At 31.8% G+C, this 18166-nt stretch overlaps 1 protein-coding gene across 1 annotated transcript; it reads right to left on the bottom strand.

Moving 5' to 3' along the window:
• Nucleotides 1–483: 483 nt before the first annotated feature.
• On the bottom strand, nucleotides 484–17653 carry LOC134724841 (26S proteasome regulatory subunit 6A-B). The gene is made up of 13 exons (XM_063588134.1): nucleotides 17580–17653; nucleotides 11525–11605; nucleotides 10783–10908; nucleotides 10294–10401; nucleotides 9865–9927; nucleotides 8354–8400; nucleotides 7769–7859; nucleotides 7269–7341; nucleotides 6279–6488; nucleotides 5860–5966; nucleotides 4534–4679; nucleotides 3386–3467; nucleotides 484–666 (listed from the first exon to the last, which is right to left on the bottom strand). Exons 1-13 carry the CDS (start codon nucleotides 17619–17621, stop codon nucleotides 556–558), a joined length of 1287 nt encoding a protein of 428 aa, XP_063444204.1. The 5' UTR covers nucleotides 17622–17653; the 3' UTR covers nucleotides 484–555.
• Nucleotides 17654–18166: the final 513 nt, after the last annotated feature.

Consider the following 18166-nt stretch of genomic DNA (forward strand, 5'->3'; position numbering starts at 1 on the left):
CTACAATTGATTTTGCCTAAAATGCAGAAGATGGATAAAATCACCATTAAGGGGCAATATCTCCTTAAGGAGTCATCCAAAGATTTACTTGTATTGATATTTTCATACATTTTCAATCACTGAACATATGTTTACAGTTTCTACTTTCGACCTATTACTAATCTGAAGTAGTGGCTATACTAAGTTCCAGAACTTTTGTAAAAATGTCAAAAACTTTAACCTGAAGCAGGAAAGACGGATGAACAAAAGGACGGATGAACCAACCAACAGACAGACCCACAGACCAGTAAACATAATGCCCATAAATGGGGCATAAAAATCTTACATAGTATCGAGGTCTCTGTTAAAGGGTCAAGGGTAATGGTATTTTGGACAGACATACAGGCCAACATGAAGTCTATTTCTTTAACCCCAGCATCATATCAAATTTATTGATTCAGCAAATCAAACATCTCTTCTCCAGCTATTCCTCAAATTAATAAATGATCTATATTTCACTTTATTTTGTCCATTCAACATTTTAACAACTATGATGATGAGATTCCACAATGAGATTTAAGCATAATATTGTAAGTTAGCCTTCTTTTTGGCTTGCACTTCTATGATAGCATCCATATAGTCTTCATGCTGTAACTCTGTAGCTCCCCTTCTTAAGGCAATCATACCCTGAAATTAAAGAAAAAAATAGTGAATTAGAATTTATAGGTTTTCCTTATTTGACTTTCAATTAGTATAAACACATAGGTATTCTTTTATTACAAAGTTGGCTGAGTCCTGCTTTCTATAATAAATATACCAGTTATGAAAGTGAAAGGACTATGTTGAAATGTCCAGTACCAAGTAAGGAAAATGGCATTTGTTATCTTACAGTTCGCATCTGTGTGTGTTACATTATGGTTTGCTTTTTTGTTGCACTTTAGTGTTTCTGTTGTTTCGTTGTTTTCCTCTTATATTTGATGTGTATCCCTCAGTTTTTTAAAAATTGTAGCCTGAATTTGTTTTCTCTCAATCGATTTATGACTTTCGAACAGCGGTATACTACTGTTGCTTTTTTTTTTATTATTGAATATACATAATTTTAATCATAAATATAATATTTCCAATTTTTTGGGCTTTACTCCTTTTATTAGGTGTTAAAATTATATAGAAATAAAGATTTTCTATCGTATGAGATATATGTCAGAGTAACATACTTTCAACCAGATGCTCCGCAGGGCGTAGCTTTATACGACCGCAGAGGTTGAACCCTGAACGGTTGGGGCAAGTATGGACACAACATTCAAGCTGGATTCAGCTCTAAATTTGGATTGTGATTTAATAGTTGACACAGCATAGGTTTCTGACACAGAATGAATGTGCTCTAATGAACTTAAAAAATTTTGTTTTCTCTTAGAGCAATTCACTATGCTGTTGAATATTAATCCTCTCAAAAAAATGTTTGAGGAAATTTTCTTTTTATTTATGAAATTTCAAATAAGAAAAATTGAACCCAATTTTTTAATCACATCCCCCTTTCCCTTAATCCAAAACTAATCTCAATTAAAATATTCTAATGGAGTTTGCAACAATAACTACTCATTTAATTACATCATAAAATATTAAGATTTTAAAAAAACTGCTTGTTATCACTGAATGGTAAAGATTATTTAAATTTATCAGTTGGTAGTAAAAAGTGAGTATACATTGAATATTGTATATAACAAAGAATTAAGATGATTCTGGACAAAGAAAGATAACTCCAATTAAAAAAAAATCTTGCAATAAGATATTTCTTGCTTACTATTCTGGACAAAGAAAGATAACTCTTAACTAAAAAAAAAATTGCTATTTCACAATATTGTGAAATTAGATATTTCTTGCCATTGCACAATACTGTGCAATTGAAAAGACTTGCTATTGCACAATACTTAATATAATAATTTTAGATCCTGATTTGGACCAACTTGAAAACTGGGCCCATAATCAAAAATCTAAGTACATGTTTAGATTCAGCATATCAAAGAGGCCCAAGAATTTAATTTTTGTTAAAATCAAACTTAGTTTAATTTTGGACCCTTTGGACCTTAATGTAGGCCAATTTGAAAACGGGACCAAAATGAAGAATCTACATACACAGTTAGATTTGGCATACCAAAGAACCCCATTTATTCAATTTTTGATGAAATCAAATAAAGTTTTATTTTGGACCCAGATTTGGACCAACTTGAAAACTGGGCCAATAATCAAGAATCTAAGTACATTTTTAGATTCAACATATCAAAGAACCCAACCGATTCATTTTTTGTCAAAATCAAACTAAGTTTAATTTTGGACCCTTTGGACCTTAATGTAGACCAATTTGAAAACATGACCAAAAGTTAAGAATCTACATACACAGTTAGATTCGGCATATCAAAGAACCCCAATTATTCAATTTTGATGAAATCAAACAAAGTTTAATTTTGGACCCTTTGGGCCCCTTTTTCCTAAACTGTTGGGACCAAAACTCCCAAAATTAATACCAACCTTCCTTTTATGGTCATAAACCTTGTGTTTAAATTTCATAGATTTCTATTTTCTTATACTAACGCTATGGTGCGAAAACCAAGAAAAGTGCTTATGTGGGTCCCTTTTTGGCCCCTAATTCCTAAACTGTTGGGACCTAACCTCCCAAAATCAATACCAATCTTCCTTTTGTGGTCATAAACATTGTGTTTAAATTTCATTGATTTCTATTTACTTAAACTAAAGTTATTGTGCAAAAACCAAGAATAATGCTTATTTTGACCCTTTTTTGGCCCCTAATTCCTAAACTGTTGAAACCAAAACTCCCAAAATCAATCCCAACCTTTCTTTTGTGGTCATAAACCTTGTGTCAAAATTTCATAGATTTCTATTAACTTAAACTTAAGTTATAGTGCGAAAACCAAGAAAATGCTTATTTGGGCCCTTTTTGGCCCCTAATTCCTAAAATGTTGGGACCAAAACTCCCAAAATCAATACCAACCTTCCTTTTATGGTCATAAACCTTGTGTTAAAATTTCATAGATTTCTATTCACTTTTACTAAAGTTAGAGTGCGAAAACTAAAAGTATTCAGACGACGACTACGACGACGACGCCAACGTGAGAGCAATATACGGCGAAAATTTTTTCAAAATTTGCGGTCGTATAAAAATGCATGCATGCACTGAGCAATATGTTTAAAGGTCACTTTATTAATAAATAGCAGAATTTCTTTCAAGACCTTCCATATATTATTCCCTTTTAATTTGGTTTAAAATTGGTCAAGTTAATTCAGATAACATGATGAAAATAGCTTACTTATACAACCTAACAGACCAGGTGAGCTTAATATAAACAAAAGTAAAGTGAAGTTTTAATTAAAGATGCATAGATTAACTTACAGCCTCTACACACACTGCCTTTAACTGGGCTCCATTGAAATCATCTGTACATCTGGCCAATTCTTCAAAATTAGTATCTTTACTAAAATCAAAACAAAAATAATTATACATAAAACATGAAATGTGCTTCCATAAACATGTCTTCCAAACTTGAACTATTTATACCTACACAAAAACTACATCTCTGGGTTGGGGATTTTCTCGCTGCATTGAAGACCCATTGGTGACCTTTCGCTGTTATCTGCTCTTTGGTCGGGTTGTTTTCTCTTTGATTTGTTCACCATTTCCATTCTCAATTTCGGTTTAATTAACAAGAAATTTTTCAATCATTCTTATATTTTTCTCATATTTCATAGATAATCTTTGCTATTGACACTTTTAACATAACTTCTATTTCTTTGTTACCATATAAGCCCCAAAACTGCATTTGCCTTTACAATTGTGACTTTGATGTAGGTGGTCTCATTGGCACTCATGTCACATCGACTTATATTAAAAAGATATTTATGGGGCAATTACCACTAAACAGGTTAACAGATTTTTTTCAAATTATGACGGTTGATATCAAGGATCTGGATTTTTTTACACACAATTTTGGTACTTTTGAGGTGTCTTAAAAGTTGATTTTTTTTTTTTCAAATTGTCAATATCACACTAGATTCATAGCTTCAACAAACATGTATTGACTGTTACTTTGTGAATTTTCCTACCATTCTACATCATTGCCAAGAACAGTTTAGGGAAGGCCTTTAGAACCAGGCTTTACCTACATTCAAATGCCAAATTGTTTAGACAGTGTGCCTTAATCTTATATTTTCTGTAATTTGTTTTTATTGTTATTTGAAAAGACCATCCTTAATGAATATTAATACATCAAAACGATTTGACTTATATTGAGCATTTACTCGTCATTGTAAACTGTTTATTGACCTTTTAATTAAATTTTATAGGTACAGGTAAGGTCATCATGTGTCCTCCTTGTGAGCTAGAATATCAAAAATCTAGCCTGTTGATAAAGTCAAATGAAGGGAAATTTCATTTTTAAAACACTATCATACTATTGTTCTGAATATGTATGTAATATTTTGCAACCATTGATTATCAATTAAATATTATATAAATTGTTGTATTTTAATATATTAACATACCTGACATTCATTTTCCTTGAGTGAATCTGTAATATTCTAGCTCTAGCTTCTTCATTGGGATGTGGAAATTCTATCTTTCTATCTAACCTCCCAGATCTCAGTAAAGCTGGATCTAAAATATCTACTCTGTTTGTGGCTGCTATTACCTGCAAACATTACAAATCAAGTTTAAATTTTGTGGTATCTATATGTATAACAGCATTAAAATTAGGAGATAATTGTATTGCATTTTAAGCTTGGCCTTCTTGAAACGTAGATTTTACTGTTGCAAATTGAGTTTTCCTAGTGACGCCGAGTTGTGTAAACAGATATTTGTGACAGTAAAATCAAGTTTTACAAATGCCACATATTAAAACAAATGTCATTTAATAAATATTTTGGCATAAATGAAAAAGTCCATGAAACTGTTGCATCGTCTTTAGCATCTAAACAATGTCATATGTATACTCTAGATGTCAAACATGAATATTTAAGGTATTTTTACTTTTCATACGCTTCAGAATGGTTTCAATATAGACAAAAAGAAGATATTGAGGCTCAAAATGTAATTATCTTGTTTATTTTTTGAGAAATTACATACCCCAAAAAAATCGGAATTCAAAATGGTGGCTTTCTTAGTTATGTACTGGTAGAATGTGGAATCTAACCTCCTCAAAATATTTGTCAACGTCCAATGAAAATTATCGTTTCAAACTAATTGCATTAGAATGGTTCTTAAAACAAACTGCATTGATAGTAGAACATACACCCTGGTATTGTGATATATAACAAGGCCAAGAATGATGTCATGATGGCCACTGATAATACTGTCAGATCATATGAATACGGATTCTACTTTATATTTGAAATTTAGAATTGATTAAAACTTTTTTTTCCCTCTAGACAGAAGCACATACTATTTAAAGATTCTGTCTGCCAACTGGAAAAAGGTATTTTTTTGTGATTGTAATTTTTTTTACAATAAAATATTATAACATTAAATAGTTTTCAAGTATTTTTAATGATTCTATTTAGTTTAATTTTTTTTCCCTTCACTTTGAACAATGGGAGGTAACTTTAAAAATATATATGATGGAAGAGAAAGATAAATGGTGAGTATATTTAAAACCTTGAAAAATTAATAAATAGTTTATTTTACACTCTAGGTTATCACTTTCGTGAATAAATGAATATTATGTTGAAGATGTTTGTTATCTAAAATCTTTTACAACAAAAATAATCATCTTTTTAAATTTTTATCATGATGTCATATGTTATTAAAGGCAAAATAATTGTGAAATCATATTTCTTAACATATACAACTACCTATAATGTGTACATACAAACCTTTATTTGGGAATTGGGCATGAAACCATCCATTTGATTAAGTAATTCTAACATAGTTCTCTGGACTTCTCTGTCACCAGCTTTCTCAGAATCAAAACGCTTTGTACCTATCAAGAAAAAAATACTTAATGAGTCTCGGAATCAAACAGACTTGTACCAGCATGTAAGAGTAAAGCTTTACTTTAAATTAAATCACTTTGTATCTATCAATTAAGAGCAATACTGATAAACCTTAGGACAGAAATCGATACAGTCAAGCATTGAAGCAAAGAAGATAAAGATCTCAATTTCTTCTAATAAAATAACTAGATTGAAGGCAAAACTGCAATTTCGAGATATCATTGTTATTTTTTTGTCCTTACCAATTGGATAACTTAAAAAAAAATAATATCAGTTTATCATGATCAAAATTTACAAACCTATAGCATCCAATTCATCAATAAATATAATTGCTGGCTGTTTTTCTTTTGCCAAAGCAAATGCATCTCTGACAAGTTTAGCTCCATCACCAATAAACATCTGTACTAACTGTGGACCAGCTAATTTTAAAAATGTGGATTTGGTCTGTGCAGCACAGGCTCTGGCTAGCAACGTTTTTCCTGTACCAGGGGCTCCATAAAGTAGCACACCTACAATAGAAATAAGAAAATTCTAAGGGAACTACATGAGCTGAGCAATGTTAAGCTCACAAACTAAATCTTTTTGATGTGTACTGATTAATATATTATTCTGGGAAAACTTGGTTTATTTAGGTCAATAACCAATAATTCAAGTTTAGCTAGTAAAACATATAAAATTAGTACATATTTAAACTAATAGTTGAAACTTTTAAACCAAGAAGAACTTTTGAGACACAATAATTGTATGACTTATAGTTGAATAGGATTTTTTTTTTGCATGTTTCTCAGATAAGAAGTACCTGATTTCACACTTACAAACTTCTGGGAACAAGTGCGTTCTGTATATATGCAATTCATGGTATGTTGAATTTCAGAACAAGAAAGGCTTTTAATAAATGTCATTTTTTATCAAACTTTGCACTAGCTTTCAGTAACTGTGATTACTCTTAGATATATACTTTGTGTTTCTTTTCTTTTTTTGTGTGACAAGTGTTGATCTAATGAGTAAAACCTTTTTCAACTGATTTGTAGACTTTGTTCTTATATTGTGCTGTTGTACATTTGTACCAGATTAGGAGGAGGGTTCACAAACGTTTCTAACTCAGCCACATTTTTGATGGGCATGTGCAAAGCCAGTAGCCTATAAATAAATGGTTGGTGTTGGTTATTCTCTTCCATATTTGTTTTCTGTTAAATTGTTTAAAGAATAAATCATTCCTTAGGTTTTAATTGTTTAAAATTAATATAGTTTTTATAGCTTACAGTATATCTTCCAACTAATTGACTTACCTTTAGGTGGCTGAATTCCTAATGCCTCGAACCTTTCTCTGTGTGTCATAGGTAATACAACTGCTTCTATTAACTAACAAATATATAATCATCCAAAATTAATACTGTGTGTATAAATGCATAACTTTTAGGTAATTCTGAGGTTAATTGGCAGATATCAATAAGTTTGTTCAAATGGAACCTAGGAGCCTACCAAATAAAAACATTAAATCAGTTTATTCATCCAATGGTTATTTCAATATATATAAATTGTATATGTTCAAATAAACTTGATAAAGTGTGTTTTTGATGTCTTGGAGAAAATTGTATGATATCAATCACAAGCTATGGTTAAAACTTGACTGAAAATTTTTATATTTAACTTTTCGGTGATCTCACAATAATATTTGTATTTGAATTATTCTCTGAACCATGATAAATTTGATATTTATTTGAAAAATGTGGCATTATTTTCTGGTATATTTTTCAGTACCTGTCAACACTATGATAATGACTCTTACTTCTTGAATCTGTTTATCTAAGCCACCAATATCTGAATACTGTTCTGTTGGTCGTTCATCCACTTCCATAGCTTTCACACGAGAATCAAATCTGAATAAGAGAAGAATCAAATCTTAATGAGAGAAAAATCAAATCAGAATTAGAGAAAAATCAAATCAGAATTAGAGAAAACAATTCATTCAAATTTTATCAATATTCCAGATAGCCTTTAAAAAAGAATGTATAAATGAATATATGTGTATCTACTCAAGAAGATGCTTTGCATAATTGAAGATGACTTTTTACAAGGATGTTTTTGTCATGGCAAGACCATTTTATTTACTTTCAAAAGTTTTGGTCATGAGCATTCCTGGTCTCCCTGGGTACAACTATTGTACTCCAGCTCAAAATTCAACCTATCACGATAAGTTATAAATGCCAGCCCTAAGTGATGAGAGTTATTTCCAAAATTTGTATTATGTGCACGCACAGAAAATAAAAAATATGATTTTTTTTATGTAGCAAGTTCACCTTTCATATCCTGAGGTTTGTATGTTTTGATCAAAATTTATTAAAAAATTTTCTATTTAAATAATTATACTTACTCTTGTGGAAGGGTCTCCAGAATTAAATATGAATCTTTGTTTACACCCTAAAATTATAAATAAAATAAATAAAAGGTAAATGTATAGTGTTAGGGAGTTTTTTTAGCCCCATGGATATATAAATAACAAAAATTTACAAATTTTCTCATGAAAAAAAATATCTGATTTTTCATGGTTAATTTAAAGTTATTTTGAAAGTGATTAAAGCAAATTTAACATGGAATTCTTATTTTTCTTTGAAACAGATTTATCTTGAAAAATGCTGTTTACAGAAGATAGCTATAGACCGTAAAGCTTAAATATTTTTAAGTACTGTGAAAGTACGTTTATTCGTGGGGTACCAATTTTCGTGGATGCCTTTATCCATGAATTTAAGTATCCAACGAAATTCAACAACCAGTGTCCAAATCAAGACATGGAAAGATCCCCATCTGTAGGTTTAACTACTGATATGATCTAGTCTAAGAGAACATATTGAATAGCGCCAAATCTTAGAATAGTTTAATAGCAGTCACAGAACTACAACGGCATGTAGGATTATACCCATTTAATCTTTAATAACTATACAACTTTTGTTTTTGATCGATGAAAGTCAGATTTCCGGTATTGATATGCGAGTATGATAAAGTGTTCATTTTATATACTCATAGTTCTCGAACATATCAGAAATTATGATTTCATGCTGGTCTTGATTTTGATAAGAATTATTTTACAATTCAAGATACGTCTATAGCATTTGTTTATGTTGCTGTTTTCTTAAGGTGACATGTTTATGGCCTAATTAACACCTTTGATGATCTGTTAATAACATTATCATGGGTTAATTAGTGTTATCACTACGATTTACACGGGTCAATGTTTACTTAGCAATTTCCTTCAATCCAGACTATTTGTAACCTTCGTTTCTAAAGGCTTCAATTTTTCAATATTCTTTTTTAGAAAACTAAAATCCACAAATTTGAAAACCCACAAACATCTAAATATTGCTTAAACCACGAAAATTGATACCCACGAATTAAAGTACTTTCACGTTAAGAAAAAATTACAATGTGAATGTAACTCCATTCATTAGTAAAACAACAAATGTATACAAAACAAGAATGTGTCCCCTGTACACAAATGCCCCACTCCCACTATCATTTGCTATGTTCAGTGGACCGTGAAATTGGGGTAAAACCTCTAATTTGGCATTAAAATTAGAGAGATCATATCATAGGGAACATGTGTACTAAGTTTGAAGTTAATTGGACTTCAACTTCTTCAAAAACTACCTTGACCAAAAAACTTTAACCTGAAGCTGGACAAATGACGGATGAAAGAACGGACGCACAAACCAGAAAACATAATGCCCCTCTTCTATAATAGGTGGGGCATAAAAAAATCATTTTTTTTTGTCAGATGCTATTTCCTTAAACATGAAGAAGCTAATGGAAAGGGCTACATGCAATGCAAGCCTATGTTGAAGAAGTTTTACTGTTAATAATAACTTATAAATGTAATGTTTATCTTACCACTAAATCACCTGGATTCAGTTTTTCTGGGTCAACCAATCCAATTACAGGTAAAAAGTATGTCTGAAATGTATTGAAGATGATACATGTATAAGTTAAAGGACAAAAAATCTTATAATATGCCAAAAGAAAATATTTCAATATCAACTTCTACAAGCTGTTGGATTTTGCTTCAAAATCTCATGACCAATTCTAGAATATAAATTCTGTATTTAGTTGTATATGGTATGTATTTGTATATAATATCTTTTCGTCCCTCCAAAAAAGTTAAAAAAATGTCCATTCACTGTAAAAAGCATTTCATAAGGAAACTATAAATCTGGTATTTGAACTTTATCGAAAGTCATAAAAAAAAATATACAATGAAATAATAGAGCTTTACCATCATACTGCTTCTATTAAAAGAACTTTTATATATTTACTACATACCTGTCTTGTAGAAGTTTTAATGACTGCACATTTTCCTTTTCTTTGGGCATCTAAGTCAATATTGGCACCGTCTTCTTCTGCACTCTCAACTGGGTCCATATCTAATAACTGTAAGAGACATACAACAATGAAAGGGGTTGGAGTTTTTATCTGGAAACCCCTTTTTCTGCCCTTATTGCAGTTTATTTTTCGTAACTTTGACCTTAAAAGCAATCATCTCAAACTCAATGGGGATTCTACTCTTACTATAAGTGACTCTGTTTTTATGTTTTGTTGCAATGCCATGTAAGGTTATTGAATTATTATTTGGAAACTCCTTTTCTGCTCTTATATCAGTATTTTTTTAGTATCTGTGACCTCTATCATTGATGTAGAGATCTCAAAATGGAAAGGGATCTTCCACATTTATGTGACAATCTTTTTAAGTTTGCTATCAATTTCAATATTGTAAAAAAGTTATAATCAGTGTTTTATTGACATTAACTTTACCTCAATCACATTAGAAACTAAATATGGCAGGGTTTTGTTGACTTTAATTTTCTCTGTGTTCTCTTTGATCTTGTCTTTAGTTGCAGCCAGGTCATGTGTGATACGGAGAATTTCACTCCTCATTATCTAGAATATAAATTAAAAAATTGGTGAAAATGAAATCAAGATGAAGAGAAATGGATATATGTGCCAGTCAGCAGACATTTCACATGGTCTTTGACCCGTCTACAATTCTTCAACTTACAATGTACAGGTGACAAGTATAGCATCAAAATACAAAAGAATATACTGTAAATTCAGAAATAAACAGGTTATTGGTACTTGTAGATGTAATTGAATGCGATTGCATAAATTTGGTGAAGAAAAATCACAACTGGAATTATGAATGCAAGTTTTCATTCTTGAGAAACATGATATTGTCACATTTTTATATCAACATGATTAATAAACATGATAAAAGCCATTGCAATGACTATACATGTATGTCTACTAAAACACTTTCAAGCATTGATTCTGAAGGTCTAACCATTTGTATTGGCCCAATGTCAGATCAAATTATTCTGCATGCGTGCAAGCAGTCTGTGAATTTCAATTATCTGAGATGGAAAAGTCCGAAAACGTCAACAGTAACAAAAAATTACAAATTTCTCTCACTAAACCCTGTCCATACTCTGTATTTAGTTAAGTAGCCGATTTTGCATTCCATGAATACCTTGCCAGCAGCATGAAAGAACAGACATACCTTTATTTCATTGTCTAGCAGTTTTGTTCTAGTTACTATTTCATCTGTGTTTAACTTTAATACTTCCTCACCAAGACTTTCCTAAAAATAGAAATATACTCCATAACTTATGTGAAAAAGTTATATAATACACTTCAATTCATTTTCATATCATACATCATTCCTGTAAAAAAAAAATCTTAAGGGTTATACAGAACCCTGTGTCTCGCCAACTCTTTCTGTTAATCCCAGGCTAAACATAAATGAGGAAATAAATCAATAAAATATTCCTGTTGATACTATCTTTTGATTGTATGAAGCTTGTGTCCAAGTTTGGTAAAAATCCAGGATACATGTAGTTTATGAATCTAATAAATTAAATTCCGCGAGGTGAACCAACGCCTGTGAAATCGTTTTGGTAGAGTCCCTGAAGTGGATACCTTGGTATGCCGGGTTGTCAAATCATGCAAATGAATGCAATCCTTAAATAATAATTAAAATTGACAACAACACTTCAAAAGATCTGCAATTTTATTATCTATGTCTACATGTTTCGCCTGCAAGGCAGGCTTCATCAGGACAATTTTTATACAGAAATTGAGCCCCTGAAGTACTCAAAAGTGGTGCATTGAATTGACGTCGTCATGGTGAGAGAAACAATGAAAAGTGAAAGTAGCAATACAGAGTTATAAATAGATAAGATAAATATAGAAAATTAAAGTTTGTATATAATGTAACTTGAGTTCGTTTTACTATTATATGATACATGAAATTGTTCTAAAGGCTTGGCATCTAATAGGACGAACTTCCCATGGTTCCTACCACTTCGCAAGGCTTCTCTTCCAACCTGGCCATAGTTGGAGGTTACTACTTCCCGGCGCGTCGGCAACAATAGGAAGATTATGATCGCCGCTGTGGATAATAAAATTGTCAAAAACTGTTCCTTTGTTAATTATTTGGTGACTATATATTTTTGGATCGTCTGCAGTAGTTGGTCTGTATAATGGCATAGTTGTGAATTCCTTGTTCATTTAAGATCGGCGCCCGTGGTACGTTTCTTCTGCAATCATTTATATCTGCTATCATTTATAGATGTATAGGTGGTATCGGACATCTTGGTCATCTTGATTCAGTTGTTATTTCGTTGTAAGTATGGAATATTCCTTGGTCCATGTATATGCTGGTGGCCTGTAGATCGGCGCTGTTAGCTTGGCGGTTCCTTTCGGATGCAGGGGTTCACGATTAAATAATAAATTAAATTCCGCGAGGTGAACCAACGCCTGTGAAATCGTTTTGGTAGAGTCCCTGAAGTGGATACCTTGGTATGCCGGGTTGTCAAATCATGCAAATGAATGCAATCCTTAAATAATAATTAAAATTGACAACAACACTTCAAAAGATCTGCAATTTTATTATCTATGTCTACATGTTTCGCCTGCAAGGCAGGCTTCATCAGGACAATTTTTATACAGAAATTGAGCCCCTGAAGTACTCAAAAGTGGTGCATTGAATTGACGTCGTCATGGTGAGAGAAACAATGAAAAGTGAAAGTAGCAATACAGAGTTATAAATAGATAAGATAAATATAGAAAATTAAAGTTTGTATATAATGTAACTTGAGTTCGTTTTACTATTATATGATACATGAAATTGTTCTAAAGGCTTGGCATCTAATAGGACGAACTTCCCATGGTTCCTACCACTTCGCAAGGCTTCTCTTCCAACCTGGCCATAGTTGGAGGTTACTACTTCCCGGCGATCTTAAATGAACAAGGAATTCACAACTATGCCATTATACAGACCAACTACTGCAGACGATCCAAAAATATATAGTCACCAAATAATTAACAAAGGAACAGTTTTTGACAATTTTATTATCCACAGCGGCGATCATAATCTTCCTATTGTTGCCGACGCGCCGGGAAGTAGTAACCTCCAACTATGGCCAGGTTGGAAGAGAAGCCTTGCGAAGTGGTAGGAACCATGGGAAGTTCGTCCTATTAGATGCCAAGCCTTTAGAACAATTTCATGTATCATATAATAGTAAAACGAACTCAAGTTACATTATATACAAACTTTAATTTTCTATATTTATCTTATCTATTTATAACTCTGTATTGCTACTTTCACTTTTCATTGTTTCTCTCACCATGACGACGTCAATTCAATGCACCACTTTTGAGTACTTCAGGGGCTCAATTTCTGTATAAAAATTGTCCTGATGAAGCCTGCCTTGCAGGCGAAACATGTAGACATAGATAATAAAATTGCAGATCTTTTGAAGTGTTGTTGTCAATTTTAATTATTAGAATCTAATAAATGTTTAAAAACTTTAACTGCAGACTGAATGTAATGTTTACTGGAAAAAAACAAAATTTTCTTCTAGATACTAGCTTTTGATCATAAACAAGCTTCTGTCCAAGTTTGGTACAAATCCAAAATAGTATAAGAAAGTAATTTAATTTAAAAAGTTAAACCACAGAGTGAATGTCTTGTTTCCTGGGAGAAAATCTAAGTCCATTTAAAAGTAAAATACTGAAAAATGGATTTATTTTTTTACAAAATTTACTTCTGGATACTATCTTATGATCATAAACATGATAAACAAGCTTCTGCCCAAGTTTGGTACCAACCCAGGATAGTTTAAGAAAGTTATTAAAATTTAAAAACTTAAACCACAGAGTGAATGCAGGGCTTCCAAAATTTTTCTGAGCCAGCCGGACATTTTATATCTGATCCGAATTTTAATCCCCAAGACTAAGTCACAAAAGGCAATTATGGTAATCAGATGGCCATCCCAATGATTGACATTAGATTAAAAACGATATTAAACTTTACTTTGATATGAATTTGATGTTCTGACATAAACTGTTAAAATTGGCATTGCATCATTCAAAGTGTGCACATCAGCGTGCTCATATCTGCATTAGACTCTTTAATTGTGCAAAATGACGTTGTCAAGAACTTTATTTTCGTTATTAAAGTCACATTTTTCAAAACCGGATGTTGACTTGACAATGGTAAAACATGGACCATAAACGGATACGTAAAATTTCGTCGTTTACATAGCACGACTGAGCAAAGAAGCTCTTTCCAAGTTATTTCTTCAACAAAATACTTGAAATGAACGTTAGGTACAGGTATCAATGATATTTTTAGAATTTTGAAGAAATGTAGGATGCATAATTGAATTTCCCACCTCTGCACATGCGCACACGTGTTCTTGTTCATAAAACGTAGTTCTGACGATTTTTTCATGTAAAACCTTTTTAAATGTTTCAAGAAATCAAGTTTATAAATGTATTTATTATAAATTTGATCTTTTGGACTAAATCAATTAGATACAAACCGCTAAAATGTACGAAAGTAATTGTGAATGGACAGATTAATTTATATGATGTCCGGTACTAAAATTAGTTTACCTGTCACCTGAACAGGTAGTTTTCAGCTGTCCACCAACTAATTAACCGTGATTAAAATTAGAAAGTATTGAAGTAAGGGTTGTTTTGATAGTAATTAATCAACATGTCACTTTTATGACCGGAAATGTATGACTGTTAAAGGTAAATTGTTGGGTCAAAAAGATCGTGAGTTATATTAAAATGACCGAAAAAGCCTTGAAAACTAAATAGTATATGACCGTTTCATGCTTTTCCCAGCCGGTTTTTTACCTGACATTATACAAATGACCGGAATATATGACCGTTTTGGAAGCCCTGAGTGAATGTAATATTTCCCAGCAGAACAACTATTTAGTCCATTTATAAGTAAAATACGGAAAAATTGGAATTTTATTTTTACAAAATTTACTTCTGGATACTATCTCAAGATCATAAACAAGCTTCAGTCCAAGTTTGGTAGAAATCCAGGATAGTTTAAGAAAATTATTAAAATTTCAAAAACTTTAACCACAGAGTGAATATTTGTGGACGCTTAGTCTCGCTTTTTCGACTAAAGTCAAAGGCTCCACAAAAATAATTTAAGCAATGATATTTTATGACATGTGTGTGTTTGTTGTATGTTATATGTATTCAGGGTCACTGCCAGAACTTTATTTGTTATACATTTGTTTTAATTGTTTATCATCATTTATGTATCGTTGTCATTTTGCTTAGTTTCTTTAGTTACGTATACCTATTCAGATTTCTTTTAAACTGAGTTTTACTCCATGCATATTACTCCATGTACATGTATGTGTTTCTGTATTATACATTGGGCAGAGGAATAGGGTGAGGGTTGAGATCTCACAAAACATGTTTAACCCAGACGCTTTGTTGTGCCTGTCCCAAATCAGGAGATTCTGTCCTTTGTTGTTACAAAACACAGAGAAAACATTTGGGAGTTCTGATGATGTTGATAGAGGGCTGTTTAATGTCCAGCAGATAATTAAATGTATTAACAATGATTAAGGACAAGAACATGTAAAAGTAATATAAATATTAAACCTGCTTTGAACTAGAATATGCTAGAAAACAAGGAGGAAGACAGTCACCCTACCCTAACACAAAGTTTATTTGTTTTTGCTTTTATTCCTTAAACAGACTTAATGCCATGTGGTTAGTGGAGAAGTAGCAGTTACTATTTGGTCCAGGTTCAAATCCACATCCTTCCACCCTTGAGTTGAACCCTCTATCAGGGGATCATAGGGGGTCTATACATGTAGGTCTGAAAATGACAATCAGAGACAAGTGACCATTAGGCAAGTTCAACTTAGCAATGGATAGATTGGAAATAGAATATGGTTTTGTCATTTGGAACCCATTCACCATCAGGGAAATAGAAAAGATTGAAATCAAACAGAAAAGAGATGCATGTTTCATCCTCGGGGGGGGGGGCACTTGCTATAAAAATTAGTGGTAGGGATGAGCCGCTGGAATAGGTCACGTTTTCAGGCTCTATGATATATGAAAAGGGTGAGAAATTCAGATTAAATATATCAATAGTTTGATATTATCACTTGCTCGATTATATCATAGGTATCTGAAACTAATCCAAATGTCCGTATTTATTCTTTAAACAACAGTCGTAAATTAAATGCATCAGTTATTTGTCAAACCAATTAAACTCTATTTATTCTGATGTGGTATTTCCACTGATGCCAGTGATACATGTAGATGCAATAAATCCTACTATTTTGACATTTGCACCTAATTATCATTCAAGGGTTTGTATACATAAAACATAATAACAATTATTTAAAGAAATTCCATTGTGACAGCATCCTTTAGGAGGGAACGGCAATGAAACTTTTTATCAGTTTTTAATTAATATTTAAACATGTTAAAATCAGTGAAGGTGTCACACTCTGGGTTGATATTACATTTACCATCTATGATCTGACCAAACGTCTTTTATATGTACAATGTATTGTATTTTGGAATTGAAATATCTTTATAATGAAAGATGTAAAATGGGCAATAAGAAAAAAGTGTTTAAGATGTGACAAATTTATTGCAAAAGAAAATTATATTATTGCACCTATTTTGCTTCTTAACAAGAATGTAATATTGACCAAATGATTGAAATATATAGGTCTGTTTTTTTGTTAATTGATATATATTACAAGGTATATATTTTGGATTAACAAAATATATGAAAAGGGTGGGGTACTTGATGTCTCAGCTGCCCACCACTACCAAAAAAAGTTTTAAGGACATTTGTTAACAGATCCTACTCTAGCCTCTATTAACTAACATGCAGATAGAGCCTCTACTGATAATATGACTGCTGGTAAATATACACATGAACATGAATGTCAGAATGATGTATAAACATGTTAATTCTAATATTAATTGTATTACAGTGAACATTATATAATGGGACAATAACGTATGAATGTAGGTAAATGATAAATTTCACAGGTCAACTTGTCGTTCCTGTGAAAAAGTGTTTGCACGATGACCGGTGAGAGGATGACAAAGGTAAATTGAATCATGTATTCAACTAAAAACTACAAAGAACATTTCTATAGCATGATATATTGACTCTTATGGACCCTTAATGCGACTGTGTTTCTCTTTACAGTTCTTCGTGGTGGTTAATTTAGTGAAACTGTGCTATATTTGTGTTATAATACCTCTCCATCGTCCCAAATTGCCTTGTCTTCGAGCGTCGCCATTTTCACTTAATGTCACGTGACAGATCCGAAACTAGACCATTTAATAAAAAAAAAATTAAATTATATATTTGATGTATTTTTTTCTTGAAACATTTTGCAATTGAATCTGTTTTGAGTTTCAGATTTTTTAAGTTTGATTGAATAAATTGAATCTGTTTATAATTTTGGGAAACATGACAAGTCGCCCATTATCACTCTATCGCCACTAATTACAACTGTTCGCTCCAACTACAACATAACTCGATGCAAGATATCTCGAATAGTGAAGAACTGATCGATAATGAGGTAATATAACGACTGGATTATTCGGATAAGATGCAGACGGCCACTGGTTTCTACTAAACTGCAAGTTCGGCCATACTTTGTAAAGTTGTTTCGGCCATGGATTTTTTGTTGGTCCTTTTTCAATCGTAACTACTCGGCCATTCTCGCTACGCAGTACAATAGTTATTTCTTCGTGCAACCAGAAAAAAACTATAAAATAACTATAAAACAACACAGCATAAAGGTCACGTTTTTCTCAGACAGTTAATGACGTCTTGGCA

This window comes from Mytilus trossulus, chromosome 7 (genome assembly GCF_036588685.1).
Source record: "Mytilus trossulus isolate FHL-02 chromosome 7, PNRI_Mtr1.1.1.hap1, whole genome shotgun sequence".
Classification (NCBI taxonomy): domain Eukaryota; kingdom Metazoa; phylum Mollusca; class Bivalvia; order Mytilida; family Mytilidae; genus Mytilus; species Mytilus trossulus.

Coding starts and splice junctions, on each gene's coding strand:
- LOC134724841 (XM_063588134.1), bottom strand. CDS start 17,621: ATGGCGACGCTCGAAGACAAGGCAATTTGGGACGATGGAGAG. Junction 10,402..10,782: donor TAGTTTCTAATGTGATTGAG/GTAAAGTTAATG, acceptor TGTCTCTTACAG/TTATTAGATATGGACCCAGT. Junction 6,489..7,268: donor AGGAATTCAGCCACCTAAAG/GTAAGTCAATTA, acceptor TTTCTATTGTAG/GTGTGCTACTTTATGGAGCC.